The sequence below is a fragment of the Pelodiscus sinensis genome, chromosome 5 (assembly GCF_052426305.1).
Source record: "Pelodiscus sinensis isolate ZL-2025 chromosome 5, ASM5242630v1, whole genome shotgun sequence".
NCBI lineage: Eukaryota > Metazoa > Chordata > Testudines > Trionychidae > Pelodiscus > Pelodiscus sinensis.
In genome coordinates, this window is record NC_143056.1 from 121,127,214 (window position 1) to 121,145,933 (window position 18,720).

Sequence of the window (18,720 nt, forward strand, 5' to 3'; positions counted from 1 at the left end):
AGCTTCACAATCTCTTGATTATCATTTGGCTCAGCCTGTACTTAGTTCTCCAGTATGACATGGACAATACACACATGGCTTAACAGATACATGTTTCGTTCCTCCCGCCTTGATTGGAGTGTGTTTATAACCTTCTGGTGACCTGTCTTAATTACCTACCTTAGTATTCATACTGAAAAACATGTTCTTGTGACTGGAGTCCTAGAGGAAGGAAGCTGAGGTTATTCAGGTAGGAACAAACTACAAAGAATGGGTCAGGCACCGCACCAAGCTAGTGGTTATTCCAATGCTTAGATTTACCAAGCCAGCACATAACAGCTTCTATATACCTTTCTGCTTACTCAGAAGTCAACAGCACTGTTCCCTTCAGCAACCCAGCCTCAGGCCTTTACCCAGACACTCAAATCAAATATGATGAGGATCACTGAAGAATTTATTCATCAGATAACAAAGTTCTACCAATCCCAAAGGATTGGACACTAACCTCTCAGGTTAATTAATATTTCAGATTGTACCTCAAATACACGCTTACAGCCGGTCCTTATTAACTAAACTAAAATGTATTAAAAAAAAAAAAAAGAGAGAGAGTATTGGGTAAAAGCGTTCAGCACGCATACAGGCATGAATACACTTCTGAGATCAGATTCATGGTAGAGATGTTGAGCTTTGTAGTTGCAAAGAGTTCTTACAGAATTAGCCCATAGGTTATAGTCCATTGTCCATATTCAGGGTTAATCCAGATGGGGCTAGAGTTCTCAGTCTTATGATTTAGCTCTGCTCGATGCTTTATCAGGGAAAGCTTTGAGAGGGAAAAGGATCAGGTCCCAAGGGTTCCAGGTTTCTCTTCAGAGTTCTGAGTCTTTAGGCAAACAATAGGCAATCGTGGAGTTATTTCCTGTGTATCACTGGTAATTTATTACATAGATGAACATAAGACAATTGCCCATTTTTCCAAAATGTGCAGGTGATTTGTTACACACTTCAAAGAGACATGAATAGTGTATAGACAGAAACTCTTTGGTTACATTGTTAACTTTCAACACTATATAGGTAAACACATTCGGGAAGTAAGAGTGTAATTATTTAAATGGGTAACCAATAAGCATTAGCTTATCTGTTACCCAAACAGTTACAAACTGGTTCCTGGTCTGGCTCCCAGGGAGCTGACTGCTGCCCTGCGGTGTTGCCTCTGTATTAGAATTAGCTGTGTGACACAGCAGCCACTTCCCCAGAAGCAGGGTGGCAGGCAGGAGTCAGTGCGCGCAGGGAGCTGGCTTAAAAGCTAAAGCTTAAAAGCCGGCTCCCTGCATGCACCATCTCCTGGGGAGCTGGCTGCTGCCCTTTGCTGCTGACTCTGTATGAGAGTCTGCAGTGCATGTTGGCAGCTGACTTCCCAGGAGTGGGACCAGCAGCTGGAAGTGCACTGGCTGCTGGCCCTGCTCCCAGGGAGCCAGTGTGTAAACTTGAAACTGCTAAAATTTGTAGTGCTTATATGGTTACAATAAGAACCATTTTTAAACATCCCTAAAACACACAAACATTATTTACCAGTAGGTCCCTAAAGGTTGAATTTGGGTCATTTATCCTTCAGGATGCGTAACCCTTTCTTGTCCGGTGTCACAAATGCGTAACTCCTTAAATATTATTTGTGTATATCTCTCTCTCAGTGATTAGAATGACCAGTGTGTTACAGGTTCTTGGTAGAAACCTCACATGCCACCCTTTAGCTCATGCCACGCCTACGCTCTAGCTGTTTTGCACTTGACTTTGTCAAGCAATAAACTATGAAAAAAAATCCACGTGCATCTCAAACTAGACTTCAGCTTGTATCTCTCTTGATTTTAGGTCTCACCCTAGATCGCTCTAGGCTGCATCTTCTTCATGGCGACCTGCAAGCCCAAACCTGGGACGACATCACCAATCAGGTGGTCCTGGAGTTCACCCACCTCTATGCGCTGTTTGAAGTCACCCACTTCTCCTGGTGAGCTCTGACGCATTCCTGGGCAGTGTTTGAAGAAGAGGCTCGAAGGTGTATGGCTGTGCCTTGCCCCAGACCTTGGCTCGAGCTTCTGTTTCTGCCAGCTTCCCATCCAGCCCCCTGTGCATTGCGGGGGTTGCTCTTTCCCCTTCTCCAGAAGGGTGGAATGCCATAGCTTTATACTCTAGCTGGCACTCAGTTCCTCGTCACACAGTATCACCGCGCTGCACAAAAAGCTTGGTTCTGTTTCACTTCATTCCCCTCTCCTCCCACCGGATTGCAACGAGCGCATTCCTGTTGCCCTTGTAGGCTAGGTGTCTCTGAAGGGCCCACACTCCAGCTAGTATGCTCCCACTTAGAACCTATATCCATTCAGTAGTGAGGTTCCTGGCCACCTCTTCTCACAGGTGCCAGAATCCTTCCCTCATCCATAGGTTGTCTAGTGGTTGCTAAGTTGTCTCCCCCACTTTTGAGCTGGGAGTCTGCTTTTTGGTGGATAAACTGAGTCAGGAGGATAAACTGTGCCTGCTCGTAAGCTCCCTCAAAATCCAATCTTGTCTTTCCCCTTTGGTGGAAAGAAAGCGTCACTTGAGACCCACCCTCTCAGGTTCCCGTCCTTGGGCTTGGCAGAGGAATCCCTCCCTCATTTGCTTCCCTTCCCCAGGTATTGGCTGTGGTACACCACCAAGGCCTACATCGGCGGCATTGCCAGGAAAGTGTACAAGAGGCTGCGCATGTACCAGGTGAACTTCATAGCGCTGCAGAGGAAGATAGACCCTGAGCAAGTCTTACTGCAGTGTGTCCCCAAGCACAAGGTATTGCACGCGATGCCCTGCCAAGGGGCTTCAGTTCAGAGCTGCTGGAGAGGGGTGATGGAAGCAATTGTGCCTGTTCACCACAGGGCTCTGCCCATTCGGCCCTTGGCTTCTCAATTTGATTGAGGGTTCCTGTGGCAATGGTGGTTTTTGTGCTACTGCTCTGGTCACGGTACATTTCTCGCAGCCATTTGGTGCAACAGTCACCAGTCTGTTTCAGCCTTACCACTTAACAGTGAAAGTTGTGCTCTCCTGGTATAATCCCCTGGGCTGGCTGGTCCTACTTGTCTATAATTCTTGGCTGTGTTGTAGTCCGGTATTGAAATAAAACTCATTTATAAACAACGGAAGAGAAACTTCCACCTTGGACGTCAGGGGTGAAATCCTGGCTTCAATGAAACTAAAATAGCAAGGTTCCCATGTAACTTCAGTGGCGCCAGGATTTCACCCCCGGAGTCTGTTTCCCTGACAAGGAAGTTCCCAGTGTGGGTCCCAGAGGGTCCCCTGGTAGGATATTACAAGCCCATGTGCAGGATGAGATATGCTGCACAGCATTAGCCTACCTCAAGCCATCTTTGAGAAGTAAGAGCTTATAGTCTTCGGGTATTTGCATGCTGCCGCCGCAGGATGAGACTTTCTACAGAATTTAGAAAGCATCCTGACCTGAGCTAAGTGGTATTGCAGCAGAGGGGTCATGGAGGGAAAATATCTCCCCATGGCTTAATGTTGGAGGGAAAGGGGAGTGAATAATTTCTTGGTTATAAAGGGTTAAAATTAATCTGTTCAAACAACCAGACACTGCTGTTAATAATGCCAAAGGAATTTTCAACCTCTCATTGCAGTGGTGTTATAGCCATGTTGGCCCTGGGATATGGGAGGGAAAAATTGTATGAGGTGATATTTTTTTATTGGACCAACTTCTGTGGGTAGGAAGTATAGGTATTTGAGTCACACAGAGCTCTTCTTCAGGGTCTGGGAAGAAAACCGAGCATGTCTGAGCTGCATAGAAGCCTATCCCAACTTATGTTTAGCTTAGACATTCAGCTTCCTTCCTCAAAGCTGAAAATGGAGTTAGACCCAGCTAGTTTCAGCACCGTTAGTGTAGGAAAAGGAGAACTAGTTAGACTTGGGGCAGTACCACCCACTCCAGCACTGGTCCAACGTAGGCTGGAACAATTCACACCAGGTTTGTATGAACTGTGCTGCCTGCAGGACTAAACATAGACCGTCATTTCTCCCCCACCACAATCTGTGGAGCATACTTGTGTGCATGGACATCATGTGTTCTGTAAGCACGCCAGGGGAGCCACATGATTCTTAGCTACAGTCACTTTTTTAATGGCAATTAGACCTTTAGGGAATGCTGGTTTTGGGTTTTTTTTTTCTCTCTCGGAAAAATAAACACTTCCCATTGGAAGTGCCAAGAGAAAAATGTCTTGGACCCATTTCTGTTGTGGGAGGGAGGCTGTGAATGTGCATAGCCTAAATCTGGGGTGGGCAATAATGTTCCATGGGGGACCACTTTTCTATGATCTTAATGGAGGTTGCGGGGTCTGGGAGGGAAGCTCTGGGTAGGAATACAGGAGGGGGTGGGGTGCTAGAGGCAGGCTGTGGTGGGGGAGCACTTTATTATAGGCCAGCAGCCCGGCGGGACCTTCAGGCAGCCTTCCCGCCTGCCTCACCCCCACATGCCACTGAAAGCAGCCAGCTGCTGGGGCAGCGTAAGAACGGCCAGACTGGGTCAGACCAATGGTCCATCCACCCAGTATTCTGTCTGCCGACAGTGGCCAATACCAGATGCCTCAGAGGGAGGGGACACAACAGGTAATCCTCATGTGATCCCTCCCCTGTCACCCACCTCCGGAGAAAAAGAGGCTAGGGACACCATTCCTATCCATCCTGACTAACAGCCATTGATGGACCTAACCTCCATGAATCTATCTAGGTCTTTTTTGAACTCTGTTAAAGTCCAAGCCTTCACTGCATCCTCTGGCAAGGAGTTCCACAGATTGACTGTGCGCTGAGTGAAGAAAAACTTCCTTCTGTTTGTTTTAAACCTACTGCCTACTAATTTCATTTGGTGACCCCTAGTTCTTATATTGTGGGAATATGCAAATAACTTTTCCTTATTCACTTTTTCCACACCAGAGCATGTGTGTCCCTGCATGGCATGTGCCCCTTGCAGGAGAGTGGGGAGGGGCAGCAGGTCTCCCCATGTTTCACATGCCTGCAAGCCCTGCCCTTATAGCTCCCATTGGCTGGTTTCCATTGGGAGCTATGAGGATTGTGCTGAGGGCAGGGGCAGCATGAGGAAACCTGCCTCCCTCCAAGGGGCACGTGCCATGCAGATACACCTGCTGACCCCAGCAGCTAGCTCCGAGAACCTTCCTGAGAGTCCCGCTGAGCTACAGCGGACTAGTTCCAAATGTTTGGCAGGCTGGATCTGACCTGTGGGCTGTAGTTTGCCCATCCTTGGGCTAAACAGACTCGTGTGTCCCTTTCATCCTTTGTAGGTTGATCCTGTTCTGGGAAAGCTTCATGACCGCTACCAGGGACCAGAGCCATCTGATATTGTGGAGATGTTCGAGGGAGAGCAGTTCTTTGCAGCCTTCGAGCGAGGCATCAGCATTGATGCTGGTATGGCAGAGCCCTCTTGTCCAATCAGCTCCTTCGCTTCCCTCCCAGCAGCTGCTGTTCCGTTCTGTGTTTATTTAGCTGGTCTGGTGAACAGAGCCTAGCATTGCTGCTCACGCTGCCCAACCCATGGCCGGTGCAGCTGTCCTTATCCTGCTCTCCGAAGACAAGTGCCTGCAAGACGTGCTTCTGGTAGTGAATTCTCCCCATGGAATCACTACTGCACTCTGTCCTCATAGCAAACCACCACAACCCCCAGAGGGCTGCAGTCTAGTACAGTGTGTATTTAATACCTAGGTAAGGTGAGTGCACGACCTGTGTTCTCCAGCACACGCTAGCTGATCTAACAGCCATTTCTCTGGGGCAGAAGTCCTTGGAACAGTCCAGCATAAAACTCCTTGTGTGGAGTTTAAATGCCCGTCTTGCTGGCCGGTTCCATTTTTACCTTCCTCTTTCACTAATTCAACTTATATGGGTTGGACTAAAACTACAAGACTATCCTGGTGCACCAAGGGGTGTCGTAGCTGCACGTGGGGCCTGTTTCTGATCTCTGATAGCCTGATGTAATTCCACTGTGACTTCATCAAAGGCAGCGGAGCCACTCTCGACTTGCACTGGAATAGAGGATCCCAGAATCGGACCCTTTACTGCCGACTCACACCGTACTCCGTAGCCTGGTCTCGGTACCAGAAGCCCTCCCCTACACTTGGTCACAGGCATTTGGCAGGACGGTTCGGTATTTGAGTCCTAAGGCAACATGTATAACAGTCTTTTTTCCTTTATCCTTACTCGTATTCTTCCCTCCCCCGCATTAAGGAAATGTCAGAGACAAGTGGTTTATTTTGTGCTAACAGGAGCAGCTGGGAAAGACCGGTGCAATATTTAACCTCAGCATCTTCCCCTCCTTTCTCACTCCTTGAAACTCCTCTTGCTCTGGTGGTGGGTTTTTCTTTTGCTCTTGCATGATCTGCTTCCTCCATGGTCGTGGGGGTCAGCCCTGTGCCATGGGGATGAGCCAGAAACTGGGGAGGAGTGTGTTCTGTTTCTGGGAAGCAGCTGGAGTAACCCTTGACTAGCAGCAGGGAGGCGTTCTGTGCACAGATTAATTGATTGGTTTTCCCTGGCTCTGCTCAGACCGCCCAGACTGTGTGGACGGACGGATCTCATTCATCTTTTACTCACACTTGAAGAACATGAAGGAAATCTATGTGACCTCTGAAGTAGACCGGAAAGGCCAAGCTGTGAAAGGGCAGGTGAGTTTCTCACTAGTCCAAGTTCCAAGTTTTATTTTTCCTCAGTCATTGGCTTTCCTGTGGCATTCCTTGCCGTAGAGCCTGGGGTACGCCATGAATTGAGTATCTGCCTCTCCTCACTAGAGATGGACACGTAAAATATGCCCACCAGAGAGAGCATGGCTCAAATACTAACAGTCCTCCATCGCCCAGGTCAGTGACTATGGTTATCTGCCTGCCCTTAACCCTTGGCTAGTACCAGTAAGGGAGAGCGGGCTAGACTCTATGGTGGATCCTTGTATTCTTGCCACTGGCACCTGCTCTGCTAAATTATATCTGGCACTCAAAGTGGGGAGTGTGTTGTGTCGTGTAGGGACTGGGTGGGAAATGTCTTACATAATCCTTGCCAAATAGAAAACCTGTCGAACAGATAGCTGTTGAAATGCCATCTAGGTCTTACTCTGTGATCTCCCCTGCTTGTGAGGTCTCCTTCTATCGCGGCGAAGTTCCAGACCATGTACCTGAAGATGCCACCAAGAAGAGGAAAGGGCCTGACTCCCACTGGCTGGCCACTCTGCCCATCAAATTGCCTGTGAGTTACTTAGTCACGTAAGGAGAGCCAAATGTGGACAGGGAAACACTTGTTTCTGTCTGCTAAGCTGAGCGCTCTTGTGGTTGGCCCTGAAACAAGTCAGAAATGTGGGCTGCGGAAACTGCATGATGGAAAGTGAAGAATCCCTTTTCCTTTGAAAATGGGGAGTTTGCGTGCATGTGGTTGCGTGCACGTAACGGGGATGGAGAGAGTAGCTGTGCACGTGTTGTTACATGTCATAAGTGTGAGGGACAGGGTGCTGGTGGTGAGGTCACTTGAGGGTGACCAGGCACAATTGCACCAGCCTTTTTAATACAGCATTTTACTAATGCTCTTTTAAATGGCCTTGGGCACTTTCTGTGTGTCTTTGTCCCCCTCTTCCACAAGGAAGTATGTGTGTAACTGGAAATATTCTCCAGCTCTCTCTAGTTTATCCACCTTCTCCTGTTTGTTCCATTTAGCACAGTCCTGAGCTGGTATTGATATGATGAAATGTTGCCAAGGATGGACTTTTGCTCCCTGAGTGAATGAGGGTGCTTGACTAGGAGAGAGCTGGCCAGAACTGAGGACAGCATCTCCCTTGAAAATGAATATGTGAGCAATGGGCATAACTGGGAAGGAGGTTTGTCCAGAACATGGCAGCTCAAAGGAGTTTTGATTAAACCATTGTGTAGAAGTGTGCTGGAATGAGCCTCGAGTGCCTTAAAGGGACCTGCCTGGCCCCGCGCGGTGTCATGGCAAGTTTTATTTCTCTTGAGTAGACACTGACCAGTAAATATTGTTGTCTTTCTTTATACCTCTTCCTAAGGCTTACCCCCAAAGTCCTACACACACACATGGCCTCAGTTTGGGGCCTAGAGTAAAAGCTCTCTTGACGCTGAGGGATGTATGTATACTCAGGAAACAACTGGCAACGGAAGAGAACCTCCAGAGATGGCAGGGAGGGATTTCCTGCTTCCGGCTGTGATTTGTGGGTGCTACGGGACAGAGTGGCAGAGGTGCTCAGCACCCAGAGCTCTCACTTGGAGTCAGTAAACACTGAGGGATCAGCACTTCTCACAGCTGGATCCCATGTGAAATCTAACTTCTCTGCACCTCAGGGAAATACAGTTTGATTAAATGACTTGGGCACTGTTCCTTGTAAGAGGAAACCATTGCAGGTAGGAGCACTTCTCTGTCTCTCTTCCATCAAACAGAAACTGAAATCCCACGGGGGTGAGCATGCAGACCCCAAGAACGGCTTCTCCTTCCCTCCTCTGAACCTGGGGAATGCTGAGACCGGCTACCTGACACAAGCTAATCTACTTGGCATCGCTGGGCGCATTGGAGCCGATTGGCAAACCATTGGCTTGAACCTGGGGCTGACCTATCAGCAGCTCCAACGAATAGGATGCAACCACAGGTGAGCTGTGTGTGCAGTGATTGATGTGATGGTCCCATGGACAAACACCTCTTCAGGGGAGGGGTATCTCCACTGGGGCTGGTGGAAAATTTTCCACTGAAATTGTTTGACCGTGTTAAAATTGGGGTTTTGAGACTTTAAAAAAAGCCTTAAAAGTGGGTTTTGGGGGGGGGGGGAGTGTTTTTTAATATAAAAAACCTAAATATTTTCTCTGAAAATTGAAATATTTCAGTTTAGAAATGCTGCCTTAGTGTCTCATAGAAGTTGAGTGCTTCCTGTTTCCATTCCCTTTGGGCAGGGGGGTTTCCAGGCAAGACTACAACTCCTTTGATGCACCATTGCTGGGGACTCCCATGATGAATTGCCTCATCTCTCCAAGAAGGGAGATTCTGGTACATCATGGGAGATGTAGCCTGATGCGGGAGTTCAGGCTGTTGACAAGAATGGGAGCTTGAAGTACGGTGGCAACCCATTCAAATCGAAATAGTCTGGTTTTCAGCAAAAAACGAAGGGTTAGGTAGTGGGAAGATAGTCCCACTGAGTCATTCTACTCTGGCACGATGGGACTTTCTAGGGTCTGATCACAGCATCAGTGCTGTGATGGACGGTGGGCTTGTTATTTCTGTGCTGCTTATTCTCCTCAGCCAGGACCTGGACGGGCAGATCCTGAACATGCTCTTCTCCTGGGCCCAGCAAAACTCTGAGGACCAAAACTGTGTGGAGAAGCTGATCACCGCCATGAAGGAGAGCGGCCGCCAGGACATTGCAGACGAGATTGAGACGATCATCAAGCTGGGAAGGCAGAAATACAGGGCATCCATCCGCCGGGTGGGACTGGACCAGGAGAGCAGCACCGAAGACTCCGCAATAGGCATGGTGTAGCAGAGTTCCGCTTCTCGCTGCGGTGTTCCATTTCCTGTGCACTAGATGGCAAGGCTGCATGGGGATGCCCAGCTGATCCACATGCTTCCATGGGAGTGGGGTGGCACCAGCTGGATTGTGATCCTCTCCGACTATCCCACTGCGCTCTGCGAAGAGTATGCTAGTGTGTGACTTCTGTTAAGTCCGTGCATGCCAACTTCTTAATGTATTCAAAGCTATGGGAAAAGCTGGTGAGTTCTGAGTTTGGCCTCTCTGGCTATAGCTTTTAGGGGCTTGGACAAACTCAGAGCAGGTAAAAAACGGATAAACCTACATTTTAACAATGTTCCTGAAATAGATATTTATCTATAAGCTTTTTAATGCCTAAACCTACATTCTGCTAATGATTTGGGATCTGAACATTCCTCATCTCATCTCTTCCTGCAGCATTTCTGTAGGGACAGATTCATTTGTCTTCTGGTGGTTGATGTAAAACTTAGTGGGAGAATCCCACTGTACAAGTCTGTGCTGTGACCTCTCAGATCTCCAAGCAAAGGTTGGGTCAGTCGTTGGTTGGGGACCTCCAGCTATCTATTTTAGGGTACTTCTGTGATCCCCTATACCATAATGTTTGAGCACGTCACAGTCCTTCAAGTAGGACATTTTAGAAACATTTTAATTTCCCCTATATTTCCTCTGAAAACAGTTTTATGTTTTTCCTTCCAAAACCAAACACACACGCACATCCAAACCCTAAAAAAATTGGTTTTTGGCAGGAGGGGAATTTTGGTGTTTGGCAGAATTTTTCCAGTCTTACCAAATCTTTGTTTTTGTTCAAAAAGCCATTTTGCAATTTTTTTTAAAGTTGTGTTTCCCCTCCCCTCATCTGTGGCACAAAAGGTCTTTTGGGCAAGTCATAGGACCTGGCCGCTCTGGGCTGTTCATTCCATTTTACTTTCTGCAATAAATGAAGAGGCTGGATCCACTGTCCTGGTCAAATGCCCATTTGGAATCGAAGTTACTCCTTACCTATTTAAAGTTCCGCAGCAGTTTCAGGTAGTATTCACTTCCTTTCTGAAACTCTTTGTGCAGTGTGAAGCTGCAGTAGGGAAGCGCAGGTGAGGTTCAGCTGAGAGGTCACAGCACTCCATCCTGGGTGTGCTTTTCAAAGCACAGTGGGATAAAATTGCTAATCAGGTCAGAGCCATTGTGGGACCTGAAGAGAATGGTGCTGACATTACCTTTAAGCTTCCTAATCTAAGAATCCTGCAAGAGACTGTAAATGAGAATTCCCTATTGACTCCCCCTGCTCTCTAACCCATCTCCTAATCCACTTGAACTAAGGACAATTGGAGACTTTTCATGGGCTCCCAACAGCTACTGAAATCCTCCATACAAGAGGGGTGCTCCTTAGGAGACTAACTTGAATGGCATATATTGAATCCTGGGAGCAATACTTGAAGATATATCACCACTTCAAAAATCACATTTCTGTTTAAAAATCTTATACCTACTATGATGATTGCAGCTGAAATAAGTTAGCAGAAACAACAATTTCTCTGTCCTCCCCCAAGCCATTCATGCATCATCACTTTCCCTGGTTCCACCTCAAGATGCTTTTGATTTGCTGAGAACTCAAGTATTAACAAGGAAGCAGGAAAATCCTTAACCTTTTCTTGAAGGATTTTTTTTTTTTTTTTTTAAATCTCAGGACATGAAATGTATTGAGTGCTTAAGGTTAAACACTAACTGGTGGGAATTAGGAAGGAACTTCCCCTTTGGTGAAGTTATTCCCCAATTGTCCCCTTGGGTTTCTTGTATCTTTTTTTTTTCTGAAATAGCTGATAGTAGCCAATGTCGGAGACAGAATGGTGGGCTGGGTAGACCAGTGGCTTCATATGATATGGTCAATGCTACATTTATTCTACAGAAACTGCAATGTTGCTGTTGTTTGGTGGCGGTTGTATTAAGTAGCAGTTGGGTCCTAGTTGAGACCACGCAAGGCACAAACTTCTAAGAAGAGATTATAGTCTAAACAGACAAGAAGTGGGACAGGAAACAGGCTTGGAGAGAGGCAGTGATTTGCCCAAGGTCACATAGCTGATCAGTGGCAGAGATGGGGCTAGACCCCCCCCAGGGTCTCAATGCCCAGCCTCATGCCCTGCCTGCTAGAGAAGACTGCCTGACTGCAAGTTTTCCGTAGTTTAGCTGAAGTTTACAGTGCTGCTTAAAACCACTTATTTCTTTGAGCAGTGTCCCTCTGGGTGCTCTGTTTCAGGTGTGTGTGTGCCTCTCAAACCCTTGATTGGCCATACAGGGGGGTGCGTGAACTGTCCTCGTTTCTTTCTCATGGGCCTTGGCCTGAGAGAGAGCCCTCCCAGGCCCGCCTTGAGCTTGCCTTGGTTCTTCTATCTTAACCACTATAGAAATGCCAGTTGTTAGTAGTTATAGATAGTGAGTAGAGGACTGTTTTTATTCCTCTTTCCCTTTTTGGGGAGACTTATTTTTTTCCTGGCAGGGCACTGCTGTCTTGCCAGGTTTCAGATGCAGCCTTCATGCCAAGAGGCTATCACTGTGAATGACGGCCACACTGTGTGTCCGTTGCTTGGAGGAGTCTCACAGCATCCAGAAGTGCAGCTTCTGGCCTTCAAGTGTGGAGCAAGGAAAGCCAGAAAGATCAAACATAGATTGCTAATGATAGATCACTCCCTTCAGCTAGCTTCCGAGACAGGCCAGAACCCCCCTTCCCCACCACCACCAATATACAGTAGACTTCCGATAATCCGGAACCTATGGGACCTAGGTGGTGCCGGATTATCAAATATGCCGGACTATCAAGAGGTACTATATATATATACTGTATACATTATATACTGTATACATTATATATATTATGTATATGCTGGTTTTATATACAGGCAGTCCCCGGGTTACGTACAAGATAGGGACTGTAGGTTTGTTCTTAAGTTGAATCTGTATGTAAGTCGGAACTGGCATCCAGATTCAGCCGCTGCTGAATTAAGTCAAAGGACCCATTCTCCAGGATGGCAGGGCTGCACAGTCCTGGTGCACGAAGGAGAGATGCTGCTGTGTAGGGCTTAGATACTTCCTGCCAGCAAGGAAGGCAAGCACTGATACTTGGGACTGGCATCATCAAATTCAGCCCAGCTGTTGGGGCCCATGCATGCAGGACCCTGGGCACCAAGCAAGTAACAGCACCAGATACCAGTGGCAGTGCTGCCAGCTTCAGCTACTATGGCCACGGCTACTGTGTAGGTACCAATCCCCTATTCCATAGCATGGGAGTTCAGGAAGGCTACATCTACACTATGGAATTTTCCAACTCCGCCGCATCCAGGGAATGCATCTGCTCTTCTGAAATTTATTTTGGAAGAGCAGAAGCACTCTTTTGGAAGCCCTGTAAACCTCGTTTCATGAGGAAAAAGAGCTCTTCTGAAAGAGGAGGTTTTTCCGAAATTTGGCCCAGTGTAGATGAGCCAAATTTCGGAAAAGCCTCTTCCGAAAAAAGAATCAGAAAAAGGTATGCAAATTGCAGAGACTACATGCATTTCCTTCCCGCCCCCCCCCCCCCCCCCCGCCCTTTTCCAGTAATTTTTTTTAACAGGCTGGCCAGCAGCCTGGCTTAGTCCTGGCTTGTGCCAAGTCCGGGACCTACCCCCGCTGCAGCTCTGCATGTAAAGTGTATTAGGAGCCAGGCGGGCAGGCAGCCTGGGTCAGTACCAAATCGCACGAGATCTAGGAGCTCAGCCCCTCCCCCCCGAGAGAGGAGCTGCTGCCACTCTGCACTGTGCAGGATGGCAGGCAGCTGGTCTGTGAGGGGAGCTGGTTTTTAAACTGGCTCCTCTTGTGGGCCAGCTCCTGCCTGGCACTCCATGCTGCTGCCTCTGATAGATAGGCAGCAGTGCAGAGTGGCAGGGGGCTCCTCAGGAGTGGCAGTGTAGCACACTGGCTGTCGGCCTCATCCCTGGGGACTATAGAATAGTCGAGTAACCGATAAGAATTCATGAGGTTAATCGACTATTCAATTAACCGACAATTTTATATCCTTACTCCACTCCTCATGGGCACCAAGCATCTCTCAGTACTGCGACCCTGATCTGTGGACTGCTGGCCTCTGGCACTGCAGGACTCTACTGTTTTATGCAGGTGTTCCTCCTTTGGATGAGATGGAGGGAGACTTTCAGTCGCACTCTTCTATTTCTGTTCAGAGTTCTAACCTAGTCCTTCAGGACCCTGTTTTCTGAAAGGCATAGGGAAAGTGGCCTCATTCGCAAGGGTGGTGGAACCAGCCTTGCATGCCACTCTCGGAAACTCTACTAGGACCAGAGCTGTTCCACAGTCATAGCTGGAAAAAGAGGTAAACAGTGAAGTGGCAGAATTTGCAGATGATACAAAATTACTCAAGAGAGTTAAGTCCAAAGCAAACTGAAGAGTTACAAGGGATCTTGCAAAACTGGATGACTGGGCAACAAATTTGCATTTGTCGACTTTGAATTTCATCTGCCAAGTAAAGCATATTGGAAAATGTAATCCCAACTACTCATACAAAATGATGGGATCTAAATTATCCACTCAAGAAAGAAATTTTGGAGTCATTGTGGATAGTTCTCTCAAAACATCCATTCAACATGCAGCGGCAGTCAAAAAAGCTATCAGTTAGAAACCATTAGGAAAGGGATAGATAATAGTACATTTTGTAATGCCACTATATAAATCTGCCCTTTGAATACAAAGTACACCCACACCTTGAATACTGTGTGCAGATGGGGTCACCCCCATTGCAAAAAAAAAAATCGGAATTGTGAAAGGTACAGAGAAGGGCAACAAAATGATTAGGAGTATAGAACAGTTTTGGTATGAGGGGAGGTTCATAAGACTGGGACTGCTCAGTCCCAGTTAAGAAGAGATATGACACAGGCTTATAAAATCATCACTGGTGTGGAGAAAGTGAACAAGGAAGTATTATTATTTACCCCTTCATGTAACATAAGAACCAAGGGTCACCTAAAGAAATTAATAGGCAGCAAGTTTCAGTCAAGCACAGGGAAGCTTGCACAATCAGCCTGTGGACCTCATTCTCAGGGGATGTTCGGAAGGCCAAAACTATATCCAGTTCTTTTTTTAACTCTATTAATTTCATGGAGGATAGGTCCATCAATGCCTATTGGCCAGTATGGTCAGGGACATGGCCCTGTGCGTTAGGTGTTCCCAGAAGCTAGGAGTGGCCAACCAAACATGGATCACTCAATAACTGTGAGTTCTGTTCATCCCCACTAGAGCACCTGGCATTGGCCACTGTAAAAAGACAGGATACTGGGCAAGATGGCCCATTGGTCTGACTCAGGATGGCTGTTTTCACATTCTTATGTTCTAGATTTAGCATGGTACTTGGTTTTGCAGTACTATCTTCAGTTCTGGACTCTGGTCTGAAACTCCCTCCTCCATCTGGTAATACACCTTGGAAGTCCCCTGAAGTGGAGTACCCATAGGATGCAACTTAAAGAAGAGGTCACTCATTTTATGAAGTAACTGTGGTTCTTTGAGATGTCTCTCCATGGGTGCTCCACTACCCTGTCCCTTTCTCTTTGCTTTGGACTGTTCTTTAGGGGATGTCTGGGTAGAGAAGGATCTGAGGGCTGTTGGCTTGCACATGCTTATATAGCCTTGGTCTCCAGCACAAGAAGACATAGGGGACATGTGCAGGCCGAACGGATGCTGCTAACCAAAAATCTCCACGCTAGAGCTTGAGAACTGCATGTGTGTCTGAAGTGGTGCACCTCCAGAGGGACACATCTCAAAGAACTGCAGTTACTGCACAAAAGGAGTAAACTTGTCTTCCTGTTAGTTTTATAATGTTATGTGTCATTTTTGTCCACCCTTTGGTGTTACTGTTCTTTGCTCCAGCTGCGGAGTGATGCACTTGGGCACGTTGCCCTCATTTTATAATAAAAAAGAAACCTTGAATCATGTTTTTGTACTTGTGTGATGTTTAACAACTCAGCATGGGCTGTCATGTAGCAGCTTCAGGATTTATCCTAGTCTAGCTCACAAGTCTGTTCCAGACCCTGTCTGTGCTATAGACAGTTGCATTGTAGGAACTTGTTACAGCATCGTTTTACCTTGTGGAAGTGACTGAGGTATTCCTAAGCTGCATTACAGCCCAGCGGCTGTCACGTGGTTCAGGAACCCTGTGAAGTATTATTCAGTCCCATGCTTGTCCTGGGCTTGTCTTCACTACGAAAATTAGGTGGTGTTGGAACATTATTTTAATGAGTTGTGGTAACCAACATGATGGTAAATCCCTTTGGCAGTCAGTATAGACCAAGCTGAGTGTTGTGAGTAAACCCTGCTGAAACAATGTTAAACCCAGCTCCTTCCTGTCCTTACTGGTAATTCTGTTCTATTTTTAGCTTCTTAGAGCATCTTTTCCCTTTAATATCTGAGCTCCTTCCAGTTGTGTACTAACCACCATGATTAAAAAGTCTCAGCGGGGGAGCCGTGTTATTCTGTAACTTTAAAAACAATGAGCAATCCTGTGGCAACACACACACATTATATATAGTATCATGAGCTTTTGTAGGCAAAACCCTCAATTGGTTGTGCCTACAAAAGCTCATGATACTATATATAATTTTTTTTAGTCTCTAAGGCAGCAGTTCTCAAACTGGGGTCTGCAGATGACACTTTGTGGGGGGAGGCTGAGCTTGAGCCATGGCCCCTGCTGTCTCCCACAGTGGGGAGCCTGGGCCGGCTCTCCAGCCTGCCCCCCTTGCCCTCTGCATGAGGTTGGAGCAGCAGCGTTGGTTTCCTGCTAGGAGGGATGGGAGGAGGAAGAAAGCCCTGAGCCTCTTCACTGGATCTGCCTCACAGGGAAGAAGTGGAGCCAGAAGCGGCTCTATATGCTGCTGCTCCCCTCTCCCCGCCTGGGGAAACAGCAGCGCATGGACACACTGCCTGGAGGCTTTCCCTGCTGCTCCCATTGGCCAGAATCCAACCAATGGGAGCAGTGGGGGCCAGTGCCTGGGACACGGTGCTAGGAACAGAGGGGAATGCAAAGGTAGGTAAGTGCCCTTCTTCCCTTCATGCCCAGACCATGCACCAGCCCCCTTACCCCAGCCTGCTTCTGCACCCTCCCTCCGGCCAGACACTGCACCCTCCCTTGTTCCTCCCCTTGGCCAGACAGTCTACTCCCAACCTGCTCCTGCACCCTACCTCCCACTCAGACCTTGCATCCTCACCCCCTTTCTGCACCCCACTTCCCTCCTAGATCCTGCACCCCCATCCCTATCCCACTTGCTGACAGTCCCGTCCTGCACACTGAACCCCTCATTTTTAGCCCCATCCAAGAGCCTAGGGGGTCCACAAAATCCAATAACCATCTACCCTATAAGACTTAATCTGGCCTATGGGAAGCCCTGAACCTCAGTCCTCCCTGTCCCTCTCTGCCACCCAATGAGGCTGAAGCACCATGGCAGTGAGATGTCTCAGTTGGGGACCACATCAGTAAGGGTTGGGGGAGGTTTTTTTCTTCTCACTTGTGTGGTCCCTGACTGATTTTTTTCTGTGAGTCAGTGGCTCTAGAGCCCAAAAAGTTTCCCCACCCCTGCCATAATTAAAGACGTTGTTGAAACCGTTTGTGTTGGACATAAATTAAGAGTTTACTTTATTTAAAATAAAGTTTAGTAAACGAACATGAGAAGGTTAAAGCACTTAATTTGTTTAATAATTTCCAAGAATATTTCCTTTCTTACTGGTTTAACGAAACCGTTCTCTCTAGCTGGTGCACTCGCAAAATGGCTCTGGCATAATTCTATAATTAACAGCAAGTTTCCATTGGCAGCTGCTAGTCGGCGGAAAGTTTTGCGTAGAGTGGAGTGGGCCCTGGGCCAAAAAGTTTGAAAACCACCTAAGGTGCCACAGGACTTCTCCTTGTTTTCACCATGATTAAATCGGTCATGAGTGTTTCGTTCTCCCAGTCCCACAACCTGAGTTAGTTGTGCCATCCTGGGTGCTGCGCTCAAGTGACAGCCTGCATCCTCCTTGCAAAACAGATGCTAGCACAAGGGAAAGCAAAACTTGGGGACTAATGAACCTACCACTACCCTGCCAGCCTCTTCAGGTTAAATCTCCACTGTAGACACGTGAGAGGGTGTGTGTAGATAGAAGTCTGGGTTAGAGGCAGTGCTTAATTGTGTGCCAGAGCTGGGGCCTGGCACCTCTAGGATCAGCATGTCCTAGCCCCAGCACCTCTGGGCTTGCTACATCAGTTATAAATGTTAAAAAAAAAATGCTTTAAGCCCTACAAATTAAGCCTTAGTTAGAGGCAGTGTTCCAACAAGAGCCTGGGTAACTGCAGCAAAAACATCCCCTGTAAGACTGAACCATGTTGGGAGAACTGTTGGGTTCCCCCTTCTCAGTGTGATGGTAGTGAGTATACCAGGTTTGGGCTGCACAAGGGCACCAAACCATGGGCTAACTGCATCTATGGTAATTAGTAAAGCCACTTAGTTATCTGTGTAGCAAATCCTTTAAAATGGCAAAAGTCCTTACATGTGAGACTGCTTAAAAATCAGCAAATGTTATCCAGGAAAACTATTGCATGAAATAAAAACTTTCCATTGTTTTTAATTTTAAATTTTTTTTAAAAAAATATATATGAATGTGATTCTAATCTAAATGAAGAAATTCTGGTCCCCATTTCCTTCTCCCTCCCACTTTATTTTTCCACTGATAAAGGAGAGGACAAAGGGCGGGGGGGGGAGATAGAATGAACGAGGAAGGGGTTCTTAACATATTTTGATTAGAAACAAACCAAAATTAAAATGTATTTTTAGGTCAATTAAAAAAACCACACAAGCTTTCCTTGAACCATTTTTCATAAAATCTGTGTTTCACTTGGCCCGCTTCCCTACCTTCTTGATGAAAATAAGACAACCAGCTCCTGTTTGAATTACACTCCTGTGCTCTAACGTGTGCTCATCGGCATCATCTGACCTCTTCTACAGTGCTCTGCTGCCGATGACCAGTGCAGTGCAAACGCAGTGTTCCTTACACAAACTTTCACATGCCTGGGATCAGCTGACAGTGCTGGTCCTAACCAATTGGTGGCCCCGGGCGACCACCCGGCTCACCTGCAGGGTTGCCAGATGGTTTCCAAAAAAATACAGAACAAAAATTTGAAATCT

General features: G+C 47.2%; 1 protein-coding gene across 4 annotated transcripts in view; it reads left to right on the plus strand.

The window, feature by feature from the left end:
- Window positions 1-14,291, plus strand: part of PIDD1 (p53-induced death domain protein 1) — a 35,287-nt gene extending 20,996 nt beyond the window's left edge. For 2 of the 4 annotated variants that reach the window (XM_089778689.1, XM_089778688.1), the window contains exons 10-16: window positions 1,846-1,981; window positions 2,643-2,793; window positions 5,307-5,430; window positions 6,562-6,680; window positions 7,144-7,251; window positions 8,448-8,653; window positions 9,298-14,291. In XM_089778689.1, the coding sequence (XP_089634815.1) occupies window positions 1,846-1,981; window positions 2,643-2,793; window positions 5,307-5,430; window positions 6,562-6,680; window positions 7,144-7,251; window positions 8,448-8,653; window positions 9,298-9,535 (1,082 nt within the window). In that variant the 3' untranslated portion in view covers window positions 9,536-14,291. Of the gene's footprint in view, window positions 1-1,845; window positions 1,982-2,642; window positions 2,794-5,306; window positions 5,431-6,561; window positions 6,681-7,112; window positions 7,252-8,447; window positions 8,654-9,297 lie in introns of those variants that run through there. The other 2 variants (XM_089778690.1, XM_089778691.1) reach the window with 2 other exon arrangements.
- The last annotated feature ends 4,429 nt before the right edge of the window (window positions 14,292-18,720 follow it).